Below are 23,731 nucleotides of genomic sequence, written 5' to 3'. Positions count from 1 at the left end.
GCTGGGATTACAGGCATGAGCCACCGTACCTGGCCAAGTTATTTTTCTATAAGGAATAAACTTTAGGTCAAGGTTCATTTTTTGGATGTCTACTTTTACAATGCAATTCGTTGAAAAAAAATATTTTTTCTCCATTAAAGTGCTTGGCCTACTTGTATGCTTCTGAACGCTCTTCCTTTCCATCAGTCTATGCATCTATCCCTCTATCAGTGCCACACTGTCTTGATTACTGTAGCTATATAGTGATTCCTCTCACTTTATTTTTATTTTTTAGGCATAGTCTCACTCCTGTCACCCAGGCTGGAGTGCAATGGCACAGTCACAGCTCACTGCAGCCTCAAGTTCCCAGAATCAAATGAGTCTCCCAGCCGAGTACCTGAGACTACAGGTGTGTCTCACCACACTCAGCTAATTTTGTATTTTTAATAGATATGGTTTTGCCATGTTGCCCAGGCAGGTCTCAAACTCTTGAGCTCAAGGAATCCTCCAGCCAATGCTGGAATTACAGGCGTGAGCCACCACACCTGACCTGTTACTTGTTTTCAAAATTCATTTATCTACTCTACCTTCTTTGCTTTTTAATAGAAATTTTTGGATCAGCCTGTGTTTTTAAAAACCCTGCTTAAATTTTGAGCAAAATTGCATTAAGCCTTTATTTCATTGGATGAAGAATGGAAATATTTACTGAGCCTTCCACTCCATAAGCATAATATGTATCTTGATTTATGTAGGTCTTTGATTTCATCAGTTTTCATCATTGTTTTATAGTTTTAATCATTGTTGTGTCATTTTTAGCTCCTGTAAATGTACTACATTTAAACTTAACTGCTTCACTGGATGTGTGTGTTGTGACATTCTTGTTTGTAAATTCCTTTGAATTTTCTATGTGGAAAATAATATAATCTGCAAATAGGGGCAGTTATAGTTTGTTCTTTCCAATCTATATGCTTTCTGTTTACATTTCTGGCCTTATAAATGGTCAGTAAACTTCTGGAATGGAATTTTAAAGCTGACTTCTGGGAGAAAATCAGTTAAGTAGTCATCAAAGGCTAAAACAGAAGAGGCAGTGAAAACACATAAAGGGAGGCAAGGGTTGAAAAGAAACCACTGGGTACCATGCTCAGTACGTGTGACAGGATCATCTGTACCCCAAACCTCAGCATCATACAATATACCCAGGTAAAAACCTGCACATGTACCCCCGAGTCTAAAATAAAAAGTTTTTAAAAGGCCGGGTGCAGTGGCTCACACCTGTAATCCCAGCACTTTGGGAAGGCCAGGGCGGGTGGATCACAAGGTCAGGAGATTGAGACCATCCTGGCCAACATGGTGAAATCCTGTCTCTACCAAAATACAAAAAATTAGCTGGGCATGGTGGCATGTACCTGTAGTCCTAGCTACTTGGAAGGCTGAGGCATAAGAATTGCTTGAACAGGGAGGCAGAGGTTGCAGTGAGCCAAGATCACACCACTGCACTCCAGCCTGGCGACAGAGCGAGACTCTGTCTCAAAAAAATAATAATTTTTTAAAAAGATGATATTTAAAGGAGAAATGGGATTGGCCTATACTAGAGTAACAGTCACTTTTACAGAGAGAATTCCATAGTTTTTAATCCCTGAAGTAGCCTGAGTTTCAAAGAACCTAACTGACATAGGTAATCTGGGTGGAGCTTTGCTCCCATCAGCCAACAGCAGGAAGGATCAGTTGTAAATACTATGGGAATCTAGAGATTCCTTCCTGGAATCCCAGTTGAAAACAGCAACCAGGTAATTAAGGTCTCTATCAGTTTTCCTGACCTCAAGTGATTGACCTGCCTCTGCCTCCCAAAGTGCTGGGATTACAGGCATGGGCCACCGGCCTGGCAGGCTCTCTGTCAGTTCTAACCATTTCTCTTGAGCCATGTACACGAATCCAAGAAAGTCCCTTTCTCGTGTAAGTTCCACAACACCATAACAAGGGTGCTACATGGGTAAACATGGACATGAAGATGGAAACTGCAGACAATGGGGACTATTAGAGAGCAGGTGGATTGGGGCAAGAGCTAAAATACCTACTGGATACCATGCTCACCACCTGGGTGACGGGATCATTTGTACCCCAAACCTTGGCTTCATGCAGTACACCCAGGGAACAAACCTGTACATGTACTCCCTGAATCTAAAATAAAAGTTGAATTTTTTTTTTTTTTTTGAGACAGAGTCTCACTGTCACCAGGCTGGAGTGCAGTGGTGTGATCTCAGCTCACCACCACCTCTGCCTCACGAGTTCAGGCGATTCTCCTGCCTCAGCCTCCTGAGTAGCTGGGACTACAGGCGTGCACCACCACGCCCAGCTAATGTTTGTATTTTTAGTAGAGACAGGGTTTCACCATGTTGGCCAGGATGGTCTCAGTCTCCTAAGCTCATGATCCACCCGCCTCAGCCTCCGAAAGCGCTGGGATTACAGGCATGAGCCACCAGGCCTGGCCAAGTAGAAATTTTTTTTAAGGTACAACAGCAAAAATCAAAACTGATTCTTGAAGTCAGCCTTGTGATTTTTTCAGGTGTGGCCCATTGTGTGTGCAGGAAAACAGGAATCAAAGCAGCAGTAGGGGGGAAGTGGGGATCAACTTTAGGTCTAATCTATAGTATGAAAAGAACATAGGTAATTCCAATAAAATTCTGATGGTAGAATAGGGTGATAAAATATATGTGCTTTTATGAAATTAAATGAGGCCAGGTGCGGTGGCTCACACTTGTATTCCCAGAACTGAGAGGCCAAGGGGGGAAGATTGCTTGAGCCCAGAGTTTGAGACCAGCCTGGACAAGGCAAAACTCTGTCTCTACTTTTTTAAAAAAAAATAGCTGGACATGGTGGTATACAACTGTAGTCCCAGCTACTTGAGAGGCTGAGGTGGAAGAATAAATTGAGGCTGGGAATTCGGTGCCTTTGAGGCTGCAGTGAGCTATGGTCATGCCACTGCACTCTAGCCTGGGCAACAGAGTGAGACCCTGTTTCTATTCAAAAGAGAGAGGAAGAGACCCTGTTGTGTCTCTATTTAAGAGAGAGAGAGAGAGACCCTGTCTCTATTTAAAAGAGAGAGAGAGGTTGGGTGCAGTGGCTCATGCCTGTAATCCCAGCACTTTGGGAGGCTGAGGTGGGTGGATCATGAGGTCAGGAGATGAAGACCATCCTGGCCAACATGGTGAAACCCTGTCTACTAAAATACAAAAAATTAGCCGGGCGTGGTGGTGTGTGCCTGTAGTCCCAGCTACTCGGGAGGCTGAGGCAGGAGAATCGCTTGAAACAGGGAGGCACTGTTCTTGCAGTGAGCCAAGATTAAGCCACTGCACTCCAGCCTGGCAACAGAGAGAGAGAGAGAGAGAGAGACCGACCGACCACAACCAGGCTGAGTTGTGTTTAGGATTTGAAACTGTAGAGCAAGTGTTGAGTGTCATCATGAATTGACGCTGCAATAATTTTGTGTAGATGAAAGTACAATTTGGGACTGGCATGGTGGCTCACGCCTGTAATCCAAGCACTTTGGAGGCCAAGATGGGCGGATCACCTGAGGTCGGGAGTTGAAGACCAGCCTGACCAACATGGGGAAACCCCATCTTAAAAAAGAAAAAAAAAAAAAGTACAATTTGGGGAAAGTATTATCTTAAAAACACTCAGTGATAGGGTTTCTGACAGGTTCAGTTTTTTCTCTCCTCTCCCACTTCACCCTTTGACTTGCGGTTCGCCCCAGGGAGCATGCCACAGCTTCTGTGCTGGAGGTTTATGCTCATCAAGCCCACCTCATTAACACCAACAATTGATTATTATAATTTGCACCTGGGACAGAAGTGGCACTCTTCTGGAGAAATGTCCCAGTCTCTCCTTGTAGACAGTGTCACTCTTCTTACAGGTGACATGGTAATGACATCTCCACAGGGAGAGGAGAGCCATAAATACAGTACCCTTGCCTGTGCTATAAGATACCCCATGCACAACCCAGTAACACATTCCTGCCTACAGTTATAAGCAGCAGAGGCTTATCCAGAGACACTCATTTAGAAAGTGCAACATGAGAAAGAGAGGTCTCCCCTGGAGAGGAGTTTGGATTAGGGCTATATTTTTGGAGCAATAGGTGCTTTCCTCTGCCTTACTTCAAGAAACTTCCACATGCCCAGAGCCCAGTTTACCTGGAATAAACTGGATTGTGTTGTAAGATCCACGTAATGGCCAACAGGAACCCACATCAGACCAGAATATGTGACATGGCTTCACAGATCTGTGCCCTAGTTATATTTATTCCAAATTCACCATGGGATGAAACTGTCTCTCCTTAATATAATCCCAGCCATGAAAGGCAAAAGCCACCACCGTCTCTTCTTTTTAATAAGATAAAAAAATCTGCTCATTATGTCAGAACCAAGAGAACTGGTCTTGTGCTGAAAATATGATTTGGTATTCGAAGATTTGTTTAGGACCTAAAAATACTTAAACATGTAAAGGATTAACATCTATGAATGTGGCCGGGCGTGGTGGCTCACACCTGTAATCCCAACACTTTGGGAGGCTGAGGCAGGGGGATCACTAGGTCAGAAGTTTAACAGCAGGTTGACCAACATGGTGAAACAACGTCTCTACTAAAAATACAAAAATTAGCTGGGCATTGTAGCGCACGCCTGTAATCCCAGCTACTGAGGAGGCTGAGGCAGGAGAATCGCTTGAACCTGGGAGGTGGAGGTTGCAGTGAGCCCAGATCACGCCACTACACTCCAGCCTGGGCAACAGAGCAAGACTCCATCTCAAAAACAAACAGAAAAAAATATATGAATGCATACTCTCAGAGACACGCAGACTACATGTGTACACATGCGCATGACCCCCGTGGAACCATTATACTTGTTTTCTACCCTTTGATGGGTGTTTTGTAACGGCTGGGTTACTCCCATCAGGAAGTACTAGCTCAACTTTTCGAGTATTTGTGAGGTTGTGGGTATGTGTTGCTCATACTTGTGGCTTTCTAAATAAATTAGAATGGGCCCCTCCTCTGCTACTGTTTAACAAGAGAGTGAAAAGGCCGATGACTTTGTATCCAGTCTCCAGTTCTTAAGGCACAGAGGTAAATAGAACACAGTGTTAATTTGGGAGATTTGTACAATCTTTCCTTCTCCAATTTCCACACTTCTTAGAGGAATACAAATAATGGATGACAAGTTAAAAGTATTAAATATTATTCTTGCTAATAATATTTATATTAGTCAATTTATAAAAGCCATAAATAAATGTAGCATGTGACTGTTTTCTGCAGAATCTCAGACATAATTACCAGGAAAAAGATGGACAGAAGTAGGGAACAAGTTTCTCCTCAATTTTCTGGATATCTAAACCTAAACTTATCTCCCTGGCACCCTCTCCATCTTCTCTCATCTGGTCTCAAAAACATATAGTACAAATCCTGCAGTTTTATCTTCCATGAATGTCATCTTGCTTTCAAAAAAAACATGTTTCTGGCCAGGTGTGGTGGCTCAAACCTGTAATCCCAGCACTTTGGGAGGCCGAGGCGGGTAGATCGCCTGAGGTCAGGAGTTTGAGACCAACCTGGCCAACATGGTGAAACCCCATCTCTACTAAAAATACAAATACTAGCCAGGTGTGATGGCACATGCCTGTAATCCCAACTACTTGGGAGGCTGAGACAGGAGAATCACTTGAGCCCAGGAGACCACGCCATTGCACTCCAGCCTGGGAAACATGAGTGAAACTCTGTCTTAAAAAAAAAAAAGTATGCTTCCTTAAAACACTATCACTCTTTGTGTCTCTGGGTGTAGACTCTGTCTCTGAATTCTCTAACATGTTTTACCCTGTTCAAATGTACTGGATACAATTCTGCTAGAGAAAAAAAAGAAATCCAACAGATAATTTGAGTTTTATTATTTACACTATCATCTTCCATGTCCTGAGTTCAAAGAATGGAGCTGATTATGTCTAACATTCCCTAGGGCTTAAAATAAGGCCTAAGTTGAGGATTTTAATTTCAAGGTCACTTAATACTATTTGTAAGGGTGTTTGGAAGGAATGTTTTTTGGATAATTTTTTTTTTCTTTGAGACGGAGTCTTGCTCTGTCACGAGGCTGCAGTGCAGTGGCACGATGCTGCTCACTGCAACCTCTGCCTCTCAGCTACTTGGGAGGCTGAGGTGGGAGGATTTCTTGAGCCTGGGAGGCTGAGGTTGCAATGAGCCGGTATCACACCACTGCCCTCCAACCTGGGTGACAGAATGAGTCCCTGTCTCAAAAAAATAAAAAGCCATTCATGTAGGGGGCACATGGCAACATACTCAAGCTTATGTACATGGCATTTGAGGTCGGGGCATGGAAAAATACTGAGGCACTGTGTTAATGTTATTTGTGCATGGGAAAGAAACTCCTTGACCCTGAAAACAGCCTCCTGAGAATGCAGTTTGCGAGTGTACAAGGTCACAGGTGCCTCAGCAACCCACCTCAAATGACCATCTAGTGAATGTTTGTAGTTAACAGAAGCCCCTTCAATAAATACTTGGTGGACCGTTGCTGGGGCAGACTCTCAGAAGAGCTACCCTCTAGCCCTGCTCAGCTGGCATTGCCTGGGTACTTCATTCTCGGCCTTCACTGCAAGCTATAAGCTCTGCAAGTGGTGCCCGCGATGTGATCGCCTTGAAGTTATGCATGAAGGAGGAGAGCTCATCATTTTTTGGGGAATCCTGGTAAGGGACAGTCCTGACTCCCATCAGGGGGACGGGATGCAAGCGTAAAGTATCAGGGGTTAGGTTGTCATGGGTCAAGAAATGACCAAGGAGCAGAAAGTATTTTTTAAAACAGTGCCACAGCTACTTCAGTGCACTGCAGAGCCTGGAGCGCTACACAAGGCATTAATGCAGCAGGAATGTCACTGGTTTCCTGATCAAGGAACCTTAGATTTAGAGTTATGGGAGCAGATAGGTTGCTGCCTGAAAAAAGGATATGAGCAGGGTCACTTTACTAATGTTACTGTTTTGACCACCTGGGCACTGATATGCTCTGTGTTGTATCCTCTTTATCTACCAAATTGCGGTGAGTCAGACTGCCCATCTTCTCCATCTGAAGGGAATTCAGGAGATTTAAAGGAGAAGGAAAAGCAGGAACCAGAACAGGGAGAAACTCCTCTCCCGCCTTCATTCCCTTGTATGTGAAATATGGAAGATATTTTTTCTAGTGAGAATAAGGACAGACCGGAGGGTTTTCCTCCCCAAATAGAAAAGCCATTGCCTTATCTTCCTCCACCCTTAAAGGAACCTGCATCTGTTGGCCCTGTCCAGCCAACAGCACCTCCCATCCCCCTTGAGAAGATTGAAGGCTGCCCGAGGGATGGTTCTTGGATAGGACCCCCAATCAGTGAACCATCTATATGATCGGGTGGCCACGTCTCCTCGACAGACTTCCCTGTCGGAGGGGTGCCTCCAGGAGGGAGGAGAGTGGCTGAGGATGACTGTTTTCCTAATAAGTTCTCACTTCCTGCTTCCAGCATTGGCCTTCCTGGCCTTGTCTTTTTTCTGCTTTCCTGGAGTGTAAGGGAAAGTTGCATGCTGCCTCCTGGGTTTTATCCCAGAAAGCTCTGGCTTTCTTGCTGCCCACAGAGGCCTGGCGCAGGAGAGTTGCTAAGATGCCATGGAGTGCCCATTTAGTCACTGGCAATCTAGGCAAGTTGCCACTTTCTGGGTTTGTGGTGACAGAGCGGAGGCCGAGAGGCACAGATCCAGTCCCGGGTGACTTCAGGCACCTCCAGCTCAGTCCTAAGAATCCTTTTCACCATAGTCATGTGCCTTAGTAACTGTGCCCAGGAAGCAGCCTGCTGCTTCTGTGCTGCGGCTTTTCCTACTTCTGCCACCCCTCGAGTGTCTCAGCCAACAAGCAATTCCTCGTCTTCCCTGGTTCCCTGGGGAAAGGGCTAAGAAACAGTCCACGTGCACCCTGACCTTATTAGCCTCAAGTAGGCAGAGGGGTGTGGAGCAGCCTAGAGTACAGAGCTCTGGGGGAGAAGCCTGCTAATAAGGGGCGCTCTCCCATAGCCGTATATTAAATGCTAACTAGGCTGAGGAGGACAAGCTTTTCGAGCTGCTGTCATCTTCAGAACACTGTGGCTGGGAAACTTCAAAGCAGCCCCTATGCTGCATGTCTGCTCCTCCCCGAGCCTCTCTGCTTGGGCATAGTAAGAATAATAAGAAGCCCAGTATGTTTTCAGTGCCTCACCCAACAGGGTTGGCTCCGAGCGTCGGCGGCCTGGAGGAGGAGGGAGTGGTTTACCCTCCTGCCTCCGCGCACTCATACATGCACTTTGCCACCTGGTCTTTCTCTGGCCTCCTGCTGCCACTTGTAGCATAAGGGCAGCAGGAGGCAGGCTGTTAAAACAGAGGCTGCCCAAGGAGCCCAGAGCAGGTGAAAGCAGCTCACTTCTAAGACATTCTAGCTAACGGCAAATCCAAGAAAATGGCCAACACCTAAAGACATTTAAAAATGTGTTTGGGGTTTTCTGTTTTTTGTTTTTTTTTTACGCACATAAGCTAACTCAATATAGGTTTGTTATCCTGGTGACTTGCAGTCACATTCCAGTAACTTTCAAGGGCCAAAATATGGTTAAAACTCACTTAAAATATCCGTCCCTTCCATGCCTTAGTTTAACAGGTAGGCTTTAGCTTTTGCCATTTCTGTACTTTATGGGCTATTTACCTGTCTCATAACCCCTCTAAACATATACAAAAGGCCACAGATTTAATAGCTTCTCTTCTCATAAAGGGGCGCCAATGTTGCATCCAGTTGTCGAGATATAACCCTGCTACTCTTTTCCTACCGTTAAGCAAGGAACAATTTCAGACTCTCTTAGCTTGTGATCTTGATTGGCAAGTAGCAACAGCTGACTTTATTGGTAATATCAGCTTCCATTTACCAGCCTCGAAGCTCCTGAATTTTTTACAAACTAAGCCTGTTAAAATGTATCTATTGTTGTGCTCGCTTCAGCAGCACACTTACTAAAATTGGAACGATACAGAGAAGATTAGCATGGCCCCTTCGCAAGGATGACACGCAAATTCGTGAAGAGTTCCATATTTTTTATGCAGCCATAAAAAAGGATGAGTGCATGTCCTTTGCACGTATATGGATGAAGCTGGAAACCATCAGTCTCAGCAAACTGACACAAGAACAGAAAACCAAACACCACATGTTCTCACTCGTAAGTGAGTGTTGAACAATGAGAACACATGGACACAGCGAGGGGAACATCAAACCCTGGGGCCTGTTGGGGGGTGGGGGGGACTAGGGAAGGTATAGCAAGGGGTGGGGGGATTGGGGAGGGATAACATTAGGAGAAATACCTAATGCAGATGATGGGGTGATGGATGCAGCAAACCACAAGGCACGTGTGTACCTATGTAACAGTCCTGCACATTCTGCACATGTACCCCAGAACTTAAAGTATAATTAAAAAAAAATTTACCAGATCATCTGTGACAATAAACCCTTTAGAAGCAAGAAAAAAAATGACCTATTGTTGTCTCTAAGCCCTTGCTTCATGCCACCACTATCTCTACAGATGGTTCAAAAAAAGAAACTGAAAAGACAGCTATAGTGTAGCAAGATGCCATGCAAAACTGGCAACACAAAATCCAGGAACATTTTTAAACTACGCAACAGGTGGAGTTAGGTGCCCCAATAATGGCTTTACAAACTTTTCCTCACCAAGACATAGACAGAGTTAGCAGTTAGATCTTGCACACGTGAAGGGCATTACTAATGAAGCTTTACCAGCTTCGTTTCTTACCGCACAGGAGCTCCTCTGTGCCCAGCATCACCCTCTTTATATCACCCATATTCGCTCTCATTCTTGGTTAACCGGTCCCTATCGGAAGGGGACACTTGAGCTGGTGCTCTGGTACAACCACAGATGTGGTTTGCAGACTTTCCTGCATTTTGCCAGCTCAAGTTGATCATGCTTTTTTTCATCAGAACACTCGCAGTCTTAAACAATGGTTTCATTTAACACTTGCTCAAGCTCGAATGATTATTAAAACTTGTCCTGATTGCCAATGGCATTCTCTCTCTTCTTTTCCTTAGGGCTTGGTGCCAACTCACAGTAGCAACAGGAGGTGGTATGAAATTATTATAGGAGACAGATTTTGGATGATACCATAATGGTGAATGCATGTCATGATCTATTTGTCAAAATCTACAGACTGTACAACACCAATAGTGAACCTTACGGACTTTGAGTGATAACAATGTATCAATGCTGGCCGGGTGCAGTGGCTCACGTCTATGATCCCAGCACTTTGGGAGGCCCAGGTGGGTGGATTATGAGGTCAGGAGTTCGAGACCAGCCCGGCCAATATAGTGAAACCCCGTCTCTACTAGAAATACAAAAATTAGCCAGGCATGGTGGCACACGCCTGTAGTCCCAACTACTCAGGAGGCTGAGGCAGGAGAATCGCTTGAACCCAGGAGGCGGAGGCTGTGGTGAGTGGAGATCACACCACTGCACTCCAGCCTGGGCAACAGAGCCAGACTCTGTCTCAAAAAAAAAAGTATCAATGTAGATTCATCAGTTACAACAAATAGACCACATGGATGGGAGGTGCTGAGAATGGGGGAGGTCATCGAGGTGTTGGGGGAGGGCTATGGAAAATCTCTGTACTTTCTGCCTGATTTTGTTGTGAACCTTAAACTGCTCTTAAAAAATTAATCATTGGAAAAAACACCTGACAATAAGGATTGGTGAGGACAAGAATCAAATGGAAAAATGAACTCATACATTAATAGTGGGAATGTTCACTAACAATATTAGTGAGGCTGAGAACACCTATACCGCAAAGTCCCAAAATACTCACTTCTAGGTATGAACCAATAAAACCTCTTTCACACATTAACAGCAGTGTTATAGCAACACTGTAGTATCTACCAACAGGAGAGTGAAAATAGATTATTTATACCGCAGTGGTAATATGTGAACTAAAGCTACAAATATCAAGCACAAATAAATTGCACAAATATGTTGAGGGAAAAAAAGCAAGCTGTAGAAGAATTATAGTATATAATATTTAAATACATTTCAAAATCAGGCAAAACAGTAATACTATATTTCAAGGATTCTAAAATGTTACCAGTTACTGACACACTATTATTTTCTGTGCAAGTAAGAAAAAATACATCATTAAAATATGACACACTGTCAACTGTAAGATGTAGTCTGATGTCAGAATGTTAAAATGTGTACTTTAGCATGGATGAAATCCAGAAAATGTTGTTTAGAGACATGTGCACTAAAAGTCTAAGAAAATATATGGGAATGATACTTTTCTAATCCATTATAGTGCTTACCTCTGTAGGAAGAGAGGAACAGAGGGAGGGGTCATATGAGGGAGAGGTTAAAAATAATACAAGGCGGCCTATTATAAAAAGAAAGAGGCCGGGTGTGGTGGCTCATGCCTGTAATCTCAGCACTTTTCGGGGTGTGGTGGCGCGCACCTGTAGTCCCAGCTCCTTGGGAAACTGAGGCAGGAGAATCACTTGAACCCAGGAGGCAGAGGTTGCAGTGAGCCCAGATCAGCCACTGCACCCCATTCTCTGGCAACAGAGCAAGACTCTGTCTCTAGATAAATAAATAAATAAATACTTCTGTACGTGTTACTTATATACAAATTATCTCCGAAAAGGTAGATAAGACATATGATCCAGCAAAAGTAAATACCACATCCCTTGTTGGAAGATCTTACCCTTTTAGTCCATGACCCTGTGCAAGCAGTGCCAAATACCACTTTGTCACAATTTAACAGCCCGTTGTGGCTGGCCAAAAAGGCCTCCAGACATGGCAGCTGACCAAAGACTATCACAGGCTGAATGCCAAGATCTCATCCTTGGCCCCTGCGGTGTTAGCTGTTACCACCATTACCGAGACGGTGGAGGAACCTACTGGAGACTGATATGCAGCACGCGGTCACGCCACCTCACCAACATGGTGATGGCATCACAGTCACATGGCCCGTCACAATCCTGCCTGAGAGACACATGGTAACGCAGGCACAGTGCCCCCACAAACAAGCTATTCCTGATGCACAGATGCAAACCTCATAGCAACACAAGACAAAAGACGCACACACGCTCTCGTGAGCAGGCTCGGAACACGCACCGGCAGGCGCACGCGCAGACCCGCGAAGGCAGACGCCCGCGAACACCCATAGGCAACCCCAGACAAAGACCGTCCTACAGCTCCCGGCCGGCACAGGCTGGCCTCTATGGAGCATGCAACCACCCTACCTGGTTCTCCTGGGTACAAGCAGCACCGCCTCGCACGCCTTCATCCACACGGGGACCGCAGCTCCAGGGGCAGGACCGGCCTGCAATGGCCTCTGGGAAATGAAACAGGGGAAAGGCGGGAAACGCTTGTCGCGAAGGGTTATGGGGCTCGTAGTTCAGAGGGCGAGGCGTGTGCTCCCAATGATGCAAACCGCGTGCAGGCCCAAATACTTCCTAGAGCCACAGCCCCGCGCCATCCCAGGGTCCAGCTGGAAGAACTAAGGCTGAGGCCCCATCCGCTGCCCCTGCACCGGGAAAGAGCGATGTGGGGAGAGGAGGAGCCGAGCAGAGGGAGGAAGGGAGGGTTCTAAGGAGCTCCTGCCCACTAGCTCAGCTGAAGGTGCTGCTGTCAGGAAGCCTGAGGAGTGGAGGCTACACCTGGGAGAGGAGCGCTCTGAGGATGCACATCCAAGGGAACCAACAAGCCAAGAAGTCAGACCTGCAATTCACCTTAATTTGGGCAGCTCACTGCATCATAACGGTGCTCCAAGGCTGGAAGATAAACTGGGGAGACTCAGTTTTCCTGGTGTCCCAAGCCATCCAAAGCAGGAGAAAGAGACCGTGAGGACTGAGGGAACAACGATGAAAACGTCTCTCTTTGGAGGAGGTGGAACTCCTGATTCCCAGCTAGGAAGGGAAGTCTTCAGGGAACTCTATGTCAAGACAACCCTGACAAGTAGTCTTTCATGGGTGTCGGGCCCCTGGGGATTTAGTGGAGAGGGCATATTTGGGGATTTCCAGCACCAGGGCTAACCAGCCTTTATCGCATGTGCTACCCAAGGCAAGGCAATGGCTTCCTATGGCCAATATATGCTCAAATTTTCTGCAAGAGTTGGGGTATTTGACCTTTATCTTTTCATATGCTTATTGGTCGTTTGCATATCTTCTTTGGCTAGATGTCTACTCATGTCTTTTACCCAAAGTTTAATTTGTTTTTTTGTCTTTTCACTGTTATGTCACAAAGAAATCTTGGGAACAGAATAAGCCAACTACCTGGATGGTATGGAGGAACAGAATAATCCAACTTGGGAACAGAATAAGCCAACTACCTGGATGGTATGGAGGAAAGGATTCTCCACTTGATGGCAGTGAGAAGGAAGGTCAGCAAAAGGGACCAAGAACAAATGGTCCAGGTCATAGTCCTTCCCAGCCTTCACCATGGCTCAACCAGAAAATGGTAATATTTGTATGCCACACTGTAGTTGTAAAATTAGAGTATAGGTTAAGCTGATATAGCAAAGATCCTAAAATACATATTAAGTGACCTGAATACCATGTTTATTTCTGCCTCGTGTAAGAGTCTCAAGCTGAGCAGTCCAGGGCTGGTGGGATAGCTCTGCCTTCCAGCATGAGTAGTATCCGTCTTTGGGGCAAAGGAGGATGTTATAATTCTCAGTATCTCCCAGCCAGTAGGGCAGGAGAGGGCAGAGGAAGCAGGCACAGTGCTTTCTAGGGTTGCAGTCCAGAAATTACGCTCATCCCTTTTGCTCACATTTGTTAAACTGCACTGCATAAAAATTAGAAACTGTTGTGCATCACAGGACATTATGAAGACAGTCAAAAGATAGCCTAAAGAATGAAGGAGGGCCGGGTGTGGTGGCTTATACTTGTAATCCCAGCACTTTGGGAGGCCGAGGCAGGCAGATCACGAGGTCAAGAGATCAAGACCATCATGGCCAACATGGTGAAACCCCATCTCTAGTAAAAATATGAAAATTAGCTGGGCGTGGTGGCACGAACCTGTAGTCCCAGCTACTCAGGAGGCTGAGGCAGGAGAATCGCTTGAGACCGGGAGGCAGAGGTTGCAGTGAGCCAAGATCGCGCCATTGCACTCCAGCCTGGCAACAAAGCGAGACTTCATCTCAACAAAAAAAAGAATAAAGGAAAATATTTGCAAATCAGGTATAGGATAAGGGTCTATTATCTAATACATATTAAGATTTCTTTGTGACTTAACAGTGAAAAGACAAAAAAACAAATTAAACTTTGGGTAAAAGACATGAGTAGACATCTAGCCAAAGAAGATATGCAAATGACCAATAAGCATATGAAAAGATGTTTGACATCACTAGTCATTAGCGAAATGTAAATAAAAACCGCAGTAAGGTACCACTTCACATCTACTAGAATGGCAATAATCAAAGAAGGAAACAGTGTTACTGAGGATGCGAAGATACTGGAAAACTGGTACATTGTTGGTGGAAATGTAAAATGTTCAGCCACTGTAGAAAATGATTTGGCAGTTCCTCAGAAAGTTAAACAGTGAATTACCATATGACTTAATGATTCTAACCCTAAGCATATACCCAAAAGAACTAAAAACAAGAACATGCACACACATGTTCACGGCTGCACTATTTACAATAGCCAAAAGGTGGAAATATGTGAGGAATTACTGTGTAAATGCCTGTCTGAGAAAGCTATCCAGGAAGGTGACTTATTCCCGTTAGGGAAGTATCACCACCTCATGGCTTCCAAGAATCCACTTTTCTCCACCGTCCAATCCATTACCTCCCTGTCTTGAGTTTTGTGAACAAAGTTGAAAATCTTAGTAGGGTATCACAAAATATATTGAGAAAGAACTAGAATCAGCATGAAACCATGTTCTATAAAGGAAACATCTTTCCCCCAGCGATCTCTAAAAGGGACTCAATCATAATGGCAGCGATTTTGCCCAAAATACATGTGCTGGAGGGAGCACGGAGTTTGCTTAAAGTAATCCCCAGTGGCTAAATTCTGTCAATTAAGCATCAATATTAAATACATTATAATTAAGTGAAATTTGCCTAGATTGTAAAAGGCCATAAATTCATCTGAGTCAAATGTGTTAAAATGTAACACACAAATATGTAGACATGATAGATGAAAATAAGTAAGTATAAAGTGTAAATTTATATATACCAATGTAAAGTTATATATATTCCCATTAGTTGTAAAGGCATATAAATATGTCTATAGGTGTGTATATGTAGTTTGGATAGATGGATGGATAGGTAGGTAGGTAGATAGACAGACAGACAGAGGTCTTCTCTCTCTCAGGTCTTCACTCAAAAGTTAACTTCAGAAGGGGCCTTCCCTGGCTCCCCACGCCTTCCTTCATCTTTTTCTCCTTAGAATTTACTCACGTATATGTTTTACTTATACATCTTTTTCATTGTCCTCCTCATTAGAAATTAGCTCTCTGAAGGCAGAAATTTTTTGTCTGTTTGGTTCACTGCTGTGTCTCCACTGCTTAGATTAGAACAAAGCCTGGCACACATTAGGCACTTAATACAAAAAATTTAAATGAAATATACATCTTCAGATAACACATACACACACATAAACAGAAATCTCCAGATGGTACTAATAACAATCAAATATTAATAAAGCATAAATTTTTACTAGTGCTAAGAGATGAGGTCAACAGATCACAAGACAATGGGTTGTAGAGTGGAAGACAAAATTTAGCACCTCATTGTAAGGAGAAACATTGCAAAATACAAAAACTTATGCTAAACACATGGGTATAAAAGATTTTATCAACATTACAAGTGAAGTTTAACTGTATAAACAGAGAATGAACCAGTGGCTTAAGTTTTTGTCACTAGAGGATGAAATCAGGTGCCATACTTAGATCAAAAATCAATTAGTAACTGGGCACAGTGGCTCACCCCTGTAATCTCAGCACTTTGGGAGGCCTCTAATTCCATGAGGCCGAGGTGGACAAATCACTCTACAAAAAAACACAAAACTTAGCCAGGTATAGTGGAGCATACCTGTAGTCCCAGCTACTCAGGAGGCTGAGGTGGGAGGGTCACTTGAGCCCGGGAAGTTGAGGCTGTAGTGAGCCATGATTGTGCCACTGCATTCAGCCTGGGTAACAGAGTGAGACTCTGTCTCAAAAAAAAAAAAATCGATTAGTGAGTAACTCAGACTCTTGACTGGTCTGAGTCATTCTTCTTCAAGTTCGGTAAGTTTACTGTAACCTTGTGAAACTTTCTGAAATAAATTATTACTTAGTGCTTGGAAATTACAAAAATAAATATCCCCCATACCTCCAGGAAATACAATTTAAAAATAAAGAAATGATGACATGAATGAATCTTATAATATTAATGTTTTAGATTAGATGTAACATAAGTTTGGAAATGTTTTATAATGATATTGTTTCTGTTCAAGGTTTGAAGTATTGAGTCACTAAATCTGTATTTTAAGCTGTTTAAAGGGAATTTGTCTGAATATTTATGAAAAATAATTTTCAGATTTTTATTAAAGTATAAATTGAATATTAAACAAATTATACACACATATAAATCCTTCATTCCTTCCTCATTCATTTGTTCTGATATGTTTTTATAGAAGTTCTTCAGGCAATGCCCAATATTCTTACTGGTTCTGACTGTTCAAGATGGCCCAGCTGCCATATCACCAGTTTATTTCCCTACATCCATTTAGATAAAAAAGAAATGTATTGCCTCACAACTTCGTCTTCCTCATTACTCCCAATAATGGAAATTATTTAGTCTCTAACAATTTCAGGCATTAACTGCTTTACTTTTACCATTTGTTAAAAACAACTCATTCTACCTGCCAGCAATATCTTTGTCTGATATCTCCAGCTGCAAAGAAGTTATCCATAAAGTTCTTAAACCAAATTTAGAGCCCACCCGCAAAAGACCTCATTTACAATTTTATTATATTTTGCCACAGAATATGTTTAGACCTATACTGAAAGAAGAAAATTAAGTAATTCCTTGAAAATGAAGAGCCATTCATTAAACAAATGAAACCATTATTCTCTTAGCTTTCCATTCTCTCTTTACAGGCATATGGTGACTCACTGTGACAAATGATTTTAACTCCTTAAGGGAGAGCCTGTTAGAGAATTTTACTTGGTGAATTTTATAATATTCATTCATATTGTGAAAAAAAACTAAGAAACACTAAAATAATTTATCGACAAGTAAAATCTAACAATTATCTCAGCTTTGTGGAGGCTGTATATTCAACTTTCATAAACTTGTTATATCCTAAGTTTTCTCTTCAGAATAAACAACTATGCCACGTAAAAAATTAAGGCTTTCTCATATGTATAGCAAACACAGAATGTGTGAATCAGTACTCTAATTTCATGAGGCAAAGATCTAATCCAAATTAAGCAAAAAAAAAAAAAAAAAAAAAAGGAAATTTAATGGATCACAAAAAAAGAAAAAGGATGGTGTAGCTGTCAAGAATGGCTGGATCCAGGAGATCAAACAGTATCATCAGATTTCTGCCTCTCATCTCCATTTTCCTCTGTTAGATTTCTCTTTGGGAAAGCTTTCCTCATGAGTGGCAAAAAGGCTACTGGCGAGTTTTTAATCTTATTAAATCCTTGAAACTTGCAATTCCAGAAAAAAAATCTCTCTTACTACCCATAGCAATACCCCCAAAGGACTTGCACTGATCCACACAGAGCCATCTGCCAATCCCGTATCACTAGGTTGTGGGATATAATTGGCCAGCCTGTGACCAATCATGCCTGTAATCTCACACTTTGGGAGGCAGAGGTGGGTGGATCACCTGAAATCAGGAGTTTGAGACCAGCCTAACCAATATGGTGAAATTCCATCTCTACTTAAAAATACAAAAGTTAGCTAGGTATGGTGGTGAGCACCTGTAAGCCCAGCTACTCGGGAGGCTGAGGCAGGAGGACTGCTTGAACCCAGGAGGTGGAGGCTGCAGTGAGCCAAGATGGCACCACTGCACTCCAGCCTGGACAACAGAGCAAGACTCTGTCTCAAAAAACAAAACAAAACAAAACAAAAAGTAACAGACATCTCCTAATGAGCTTCTTCAAATAATGGATACTCATAAACTGAAATATGAACTACATTCAAAGAATTACTAACCAAAAAGAACTCACTAATATTCCATAAGGACTGATGGCAACCTAATGTTTTCTTTCCTATACTTGTTATAATCAGAGTGTTTCTCTATTATGAATTCTCTGATGTCGTCTAAGGGCTGAGACACAGCTAAAATTATTCCCACATTCATTACATTTATAAGGTTTTTCTCCAGCATGAATTCTCTGGTGTAGCCTTAGGGACAAGATCTGATGAAAAGCCTTCCCACATTCATTACATTCATAGGGTTTCTCTCCAGTATGAACTCTCTGATGGTGATTAAGATAAGAGCCACAACTGAAAGCCTTCCCACATTTGTTACATTCATAGGGCTTCTCTCCTGCATGACTTCTCTTGTGGTGAATTAGAACTAAAGCATCACTGAAGGCTTTCCCACATTTACTGCATTCAAATGGTCTCTCTCCAGTATGAATTCTATGATGCCGATTCAGTTGTGAGTCAGTCCTAAAAAACTTCCCACATTTGATGCACTCATAGGGCTTTTCTCCGGTATGAATTCTCTGATGTTGATTCAGGTGTGAGCGATAGCCAAAGGTCTTCCCACATTCACTACATTTGAAAGGTTTCTCTCCTGTGTGAATTCTTTGATGCAGAGTAAGGGCTATGCGTCTGCTGAAGGCTTTTCCACATTGATTACATTCATAGGGTTTCTCTCCGGTGTGGATCCTCTGATGCTGGTTCAGGTGTGCACTCTGTCGGAAGGCTTTGTTACATTCCTTACATTCGTATGGTTTCTCACCTGTGTGAATTCTCTGATGTTCAACAAGGAAGGCATAACGGCTAAAGGCCTTCCCACATTCATTGCATGCAAATGGTTTCTCTCCGGTGTGGATCCTCTGATGTTGAGCAAGGTGTGCACTCTGTCTGAAGGCTTTGTTACATTGCTTACATTCATAAGGTTTCTCCCCAGTATGAGCTCTTTGATGTTCACTGAGAAAGAAGTCATGGCTGAATGCTTTTCCACAGTCATTGCATGCATATGGTTTCTCTCCACTGTGAATTCTCTGAGGTTGAGTAAAGAACGAGTAACAGATAAAGGCATCACCACATCCATCATATCCATGGGGTAATTTACCACATCCATCATATCCATGGGGTAATTTACCACATTCATCATATCCATGGGGTAATTTTCCAAAATGAGTGGTCTGATGTTGAGTAAGTAATGAGTGGAAACTGAAGAGATTTGAAAAATCATTACTTTCATAAGGTTTCTCACTAAGAGGAATTCCTATGTCTTTACTAAAGTATGTATTCTGGTTGAATTCTTCACATTCATTACCTATCAAAGATTCCTTCTCAGCACAGAGGCTTTTATATTCAATTATGACTGAATTTTGGGGGAAGATTTTATCATAAATATCAAATTTATGTACTTGCCGTATGGTAGGAACTTTCTGTTGTCTTAAAAATACTGATTTCAGGGGTGTGCTTCTCCCAGAATTACTATATTCATTGTCTCTTTCCCCAGTGGAGATTTCCTTAACAGCTGTCACTTGCATGACATGCTTCCCCTCATTTCCCTGATGTAGCTCAAATTCACCCTTGTATTTCCAGGCTTCTCTGAAACTGCAGCAGTCAAGGCCATGACTTGCTAGCCTTTCCATTACCACCTCCTGGGATATTTCATCTTCATCAGTGAACCATTTTGGAGATAATTCCTTGATTTCACACCAAGACTCCCAGTCTGAAAAATATCAAGAAAGCAAATGTCTCCTTTGTTCTTTTGCTACGAGGAAGAAAACTGTTATAGAAGAAATGGAAGAATTTAACTGGGGGGAAGGAGGGTAGAAAGTACATGGTTCTAACATCTCCTAAATGTGGCCATGCAATATGAACGAAAGAGAAGGGAAACACAAAGAACAGAGAGAGCTGAGAAGGGAAGGTGTATGTGTTGCTGATGGGGAGGTGGAAGTTGGGGAAACAGGTAAAATGCAGGTCATCAAAAAGCAGGCAAAGCTAAATGCTAACAAGGTAAGGAATTGAGGATGTCTGATTAGATCACAGCCAGTTTTCCTGCCTCTAGTCTTTAAAGCCTCCAGTCCCTCCTGCACTGGAATTCATAAGACTGAAAGCTCCATGAGGGCAGGCACTGACGTTCACTCCCTTTTCTTCTACTGTTGCATCCAATGCCTCGGACAATGTCAGCACATTGTTAAATGAATGACTGCTGCCAGATTAATTTCATAACAACTTTTCCCACTAATGCTTTCAACAACTAAGATTTCTATCAGGGTCCAGGGTACACTTATACATATTTTTTCCCAGTGATTAAAAGAAACCTGGTGGTCAGCTTTTCTCATCATTGAGGGAAAATGATGATACTGAGAAGATATGTGCTGCTTTCAGGAGAGGATATTGGTTGGGGTAAGGCAGAAAGAAAACTATTTTTTAGAAGATGATCTCGAAAAATGAGAAAGTCCTTTTCACACCACAATAATCAGCCAATATATTCAAATATATAGAACCTACTAGTAAGCCCCCAGTACCTAATAGATGGGGGGAAAGCCTGACACAGGGTCTTTCTACCCTTTATAAATTCTGACAGCTCAAGCCTGTGCATATGATTATTCCATATGGCACATATTGAAGGACAAGCTAATATGTGATAGATTATTAGAGGTATAAACTTCAGGAAAAAAGAGATCAAAACTCACGAGCTTAGTTAAGGAATAAAATGGAGAATATGAGCTCCATTTTCAAGGCTGTAATCAGGATTCCAAAACATAGTGACTATTTCAGTGACGGAGACATTTTCATGTTTAGATGGGGTTAGGGATTATTTTACAACTACATATTTTGGCATCAGGGGTTAAATAGATACAGTATTTGCCATAACAGTTTCCCATCTGTTGAAAAGTAAAGCTGTCTCCAGTATAGGTCAGAACAAAATTGAAAAGAAAATATTATTCATCTGCATCTTTCTTCTTTCCAATACACCCTTCACCCAAGGAAAGCCCTCAGCCCTATCAGTCTGTCCTATACACAGCCTTGGACTTTCTTTTTTTTTTTTTTGAGACAGAGTTTCGCTCTTGTTACCCAGGCTGGAGTGCAATGGCGCGATCTCGGCTCACCGCAACCTCCGCCTCCTGGGTTCAGGCAATTCTCCTGCCTCAGCCTCCTGAGTAGCTGGGATTACAGCCAGTACCACCATGCCCAGCTAAGTTTTTGTATTTTTAGTAGAGACGGGGTTTCACCATGTTGACCAGGATGGTCTCGATCTCTTGACCTCGTGATCCACCCGCCTCGGCCTCCCAAAGTGCTGGGATTACAGGTGTGAGCCACCACGCCCGGCCCAGCCTTGGATTTTCTTACCAGGGCCCCATCTACACCCAGGCCTGAAAGGATTTGTTGGCCTATCCGTGGTTAGGATTAATTAATTCATTCATTCTTTCTTTCTTTCTTTCCCTAGAAATACAACTACTCCTGTTCCCTCACTCACTTGCCTGGATCTCATCTCTTATATACATCAACTGAAGCCACTATACTCATCTTACCAAAAATAAGTCTTTACTCCAGGCAAATAGCAGATTTATACAATAACTAACTTAATGCTTAATAAAAGAAGCCTGATGGGAGAAGACTACAGATATTTTCCAATATGGGGAACTCTGAAGTGCCTGGAGCTCCAACCACTATCTTTACACATAGACTTACAGTTTGGATCCCCTTGATTAAAAGACTGTATAGAGCTATGCTATCCAATATGATAGCCACTAAGTATATGTGGCAATTCAAATTTAAATAACATTTTTAAATTAGTTCCTCAGTCACACTAGCCACACTTTTAAGCACTCTAAGCCAAATGTGGCTGGTGGCTACTGTATTAGAAAGCACACATATAGATTATTTCCATCATCACAGAAAGTTCTACTAGAGGCTGAGCATGGGGGCTCTGCCTGTAATACCAGCACTTTGGAGGCTGATGTGGGTGGATCACTTGAGCCCAGGAGTTCAAGGCCAGCTTGGCCAACATGGTGAAACCCTGTCTCTACTGAAAATACAAAAATTAGCCGGGTGCAATGGCTCACACCTATAATCTCCGCTATTCAGGTGGCTGAGGCATGAGAATCGCTTGAACCGGGAAGCAGAGGTTGCAGTGAGCTGAGATCATGCCACAGCACTCCAGCCTGGGCAACAGAGTAAAACTCTGTCAAAAAAAAAAAAAAGAAAGAAAGAAAGAAAGTTCTACTAGACAGAACTGGACAGAGATCCGCATTAATATTACAAAGATCGTATGGCAAATGAGGAAACAACAGAAAAACAGGGAAAAGAGTCCATTAAAGGGAGAGGACAGCCGGGCGCAGTGGCTCACGCCTGTAATCCCAGCACTTTGGGAGGCCGAGGCGGGTGGATCATGAGGTCAAGAGATCGAGACCATCCTGGTCAATATGGTGAAACCCCGTCTCTACTAAAAATACAAAAAATTAGCTGGGCATGGTGGCACATGCCTGTAATCCCAGCTACTCAGGAGGCTGAGGCAGGAGAATTGCCTGAACCCAGGAGGCGGAGGTTGCGGTGAGCCGAGATTGCGCCATTGCACTCCAGCCTGGGTAACAAGAGCGAAACTCCGTCTGCAAAAAAAAAAAAAAAAACGGGAGAGGACAGAGCTTTGAAAAGAGAAAATGGATAGTGGTAAGAACTATCTTACACATCTCAATAAGCGAAGGAATATGAAAATGAAGAAGGGCACCTGGATTTAGCTCAACTAGAGGGGCAGAAGCCAGACTGCAAGTGATAAGACAGTGGATGAGAAGCTGAGGTGTAGGCGGTGAGTTAAGGTTACAACTGCTATGTAAAGGATTGGAAGGGAGAAGGAAGCATGATTCACAAGAATATGAGAAAAGTCCTACAAAATGTTACAAAATTCTTTTAAATAAGATTTAAATGAACCAATGTAATATATAATTGCACCGAAACAAAAAATATATATGCATCATTTTTTACCACAGGTTAATTTATATCAGGTCAGTTTGAACCAGAATTCCATAAAGATTTTATTTCCAAACTTAAAGAAAATTATTTTAAAGAAACTTGGACAAAAATAATCAATAATATAAAAGAAAATTATGAACAAAAAAAGAACATTCCAAAACCAGTAATATGACCTCAGCCCTTGCATTTTTATACCTTTCTTCCATCAAAATCTCTGTGAAAGAACTCGACCAGGGTTGACTTGTAAAATTCTCTATCATTGTGGAAAATGTCAACAAAGAATATCAACAGAAACACTTGGAGCATTAAAAACTTGTAAAATACAGAGAGCACAGCAAAGGAGAGCATGACCCCCTCACCACCATCCTGACCACATCTGGTTGAAGGGAATGAATTTGACATTAACCTTAAAAACACGTGAGTGGGAGAAAATACCACAAAGTCAAAAGGCCAGAGACGATCTGAGAAAAAACAACTAAAACATGTAGCATAGAAAAATGAATAATGCCTAGAATTTAATTCTACTATAAATCAATAAGAAAAAGACAACCTAATTCTCCAAAAATGGAAGTA

General features: G+C 42.7%; 1 protein-coding gene and 1 non-coding gene across 4 annotated transcripts in view; one reads left to right on the top strand and one right to left on the bottom strand.

The window, feature by feature from the left end:
- Positions 1-8,989: 8,989 nt before the first annotated feature.
- LOC135276916 (U6 spliceosomal RNA) lies at positions 8,990-9,096 on the top strand. Its single transcript, XR_010344465.1, has one exon. It is a non-coding gene; the product is annotated as a U6 spliceosomal RNA (small nuclear RNA).
- A 4,955-nt stretch (positions 9,097-14,051) lies between these two features.
- Positions 14,052-23,731, bottom strand: part of ZNF527 (zinc finger protein 527) — a 28,080-nt gene continuing 18,400 nt past the window's right edge. For all 3 annotated transcript variants that reach the window (XM_064381383.1, XM_012436573.3, XM_012436580.3), the window contains one exon: positions 14,052-19,910. In XM_064381383.1, the coding sequence (XP_064237453.1) occupies positions 18,277-19,910 (1,634 nt within the window). In that variant the 3' untranslated portion in view covers positions 14,052-18,276. The remainder of the gene's footprint in view (positions 19,911-23,731) is intronic.

The sequence above is a fragment of the Aotus nancymaae genome, unplaced genomic scaffold (genome assembly GCF_030222135.1).
Source record: "Aotus nancymaae isolate 86718 unplaced genomic scaffold, 86718_ANA_hifiasm-v0.15.2.pri h1tg000028l, whole genome shotgun sequence".
Taxonomy (NCBI): Eukaryota; Metazoa; Chordata; class Mammalia; order Primates; family Aotidae; genus Aotus; species Aotus nancymaae.
The sequence above is the reverse complement of the archived record's forward strand: the minus strand, read 5'-3'. Positions and strand labels throughout refer to the sequence as shown.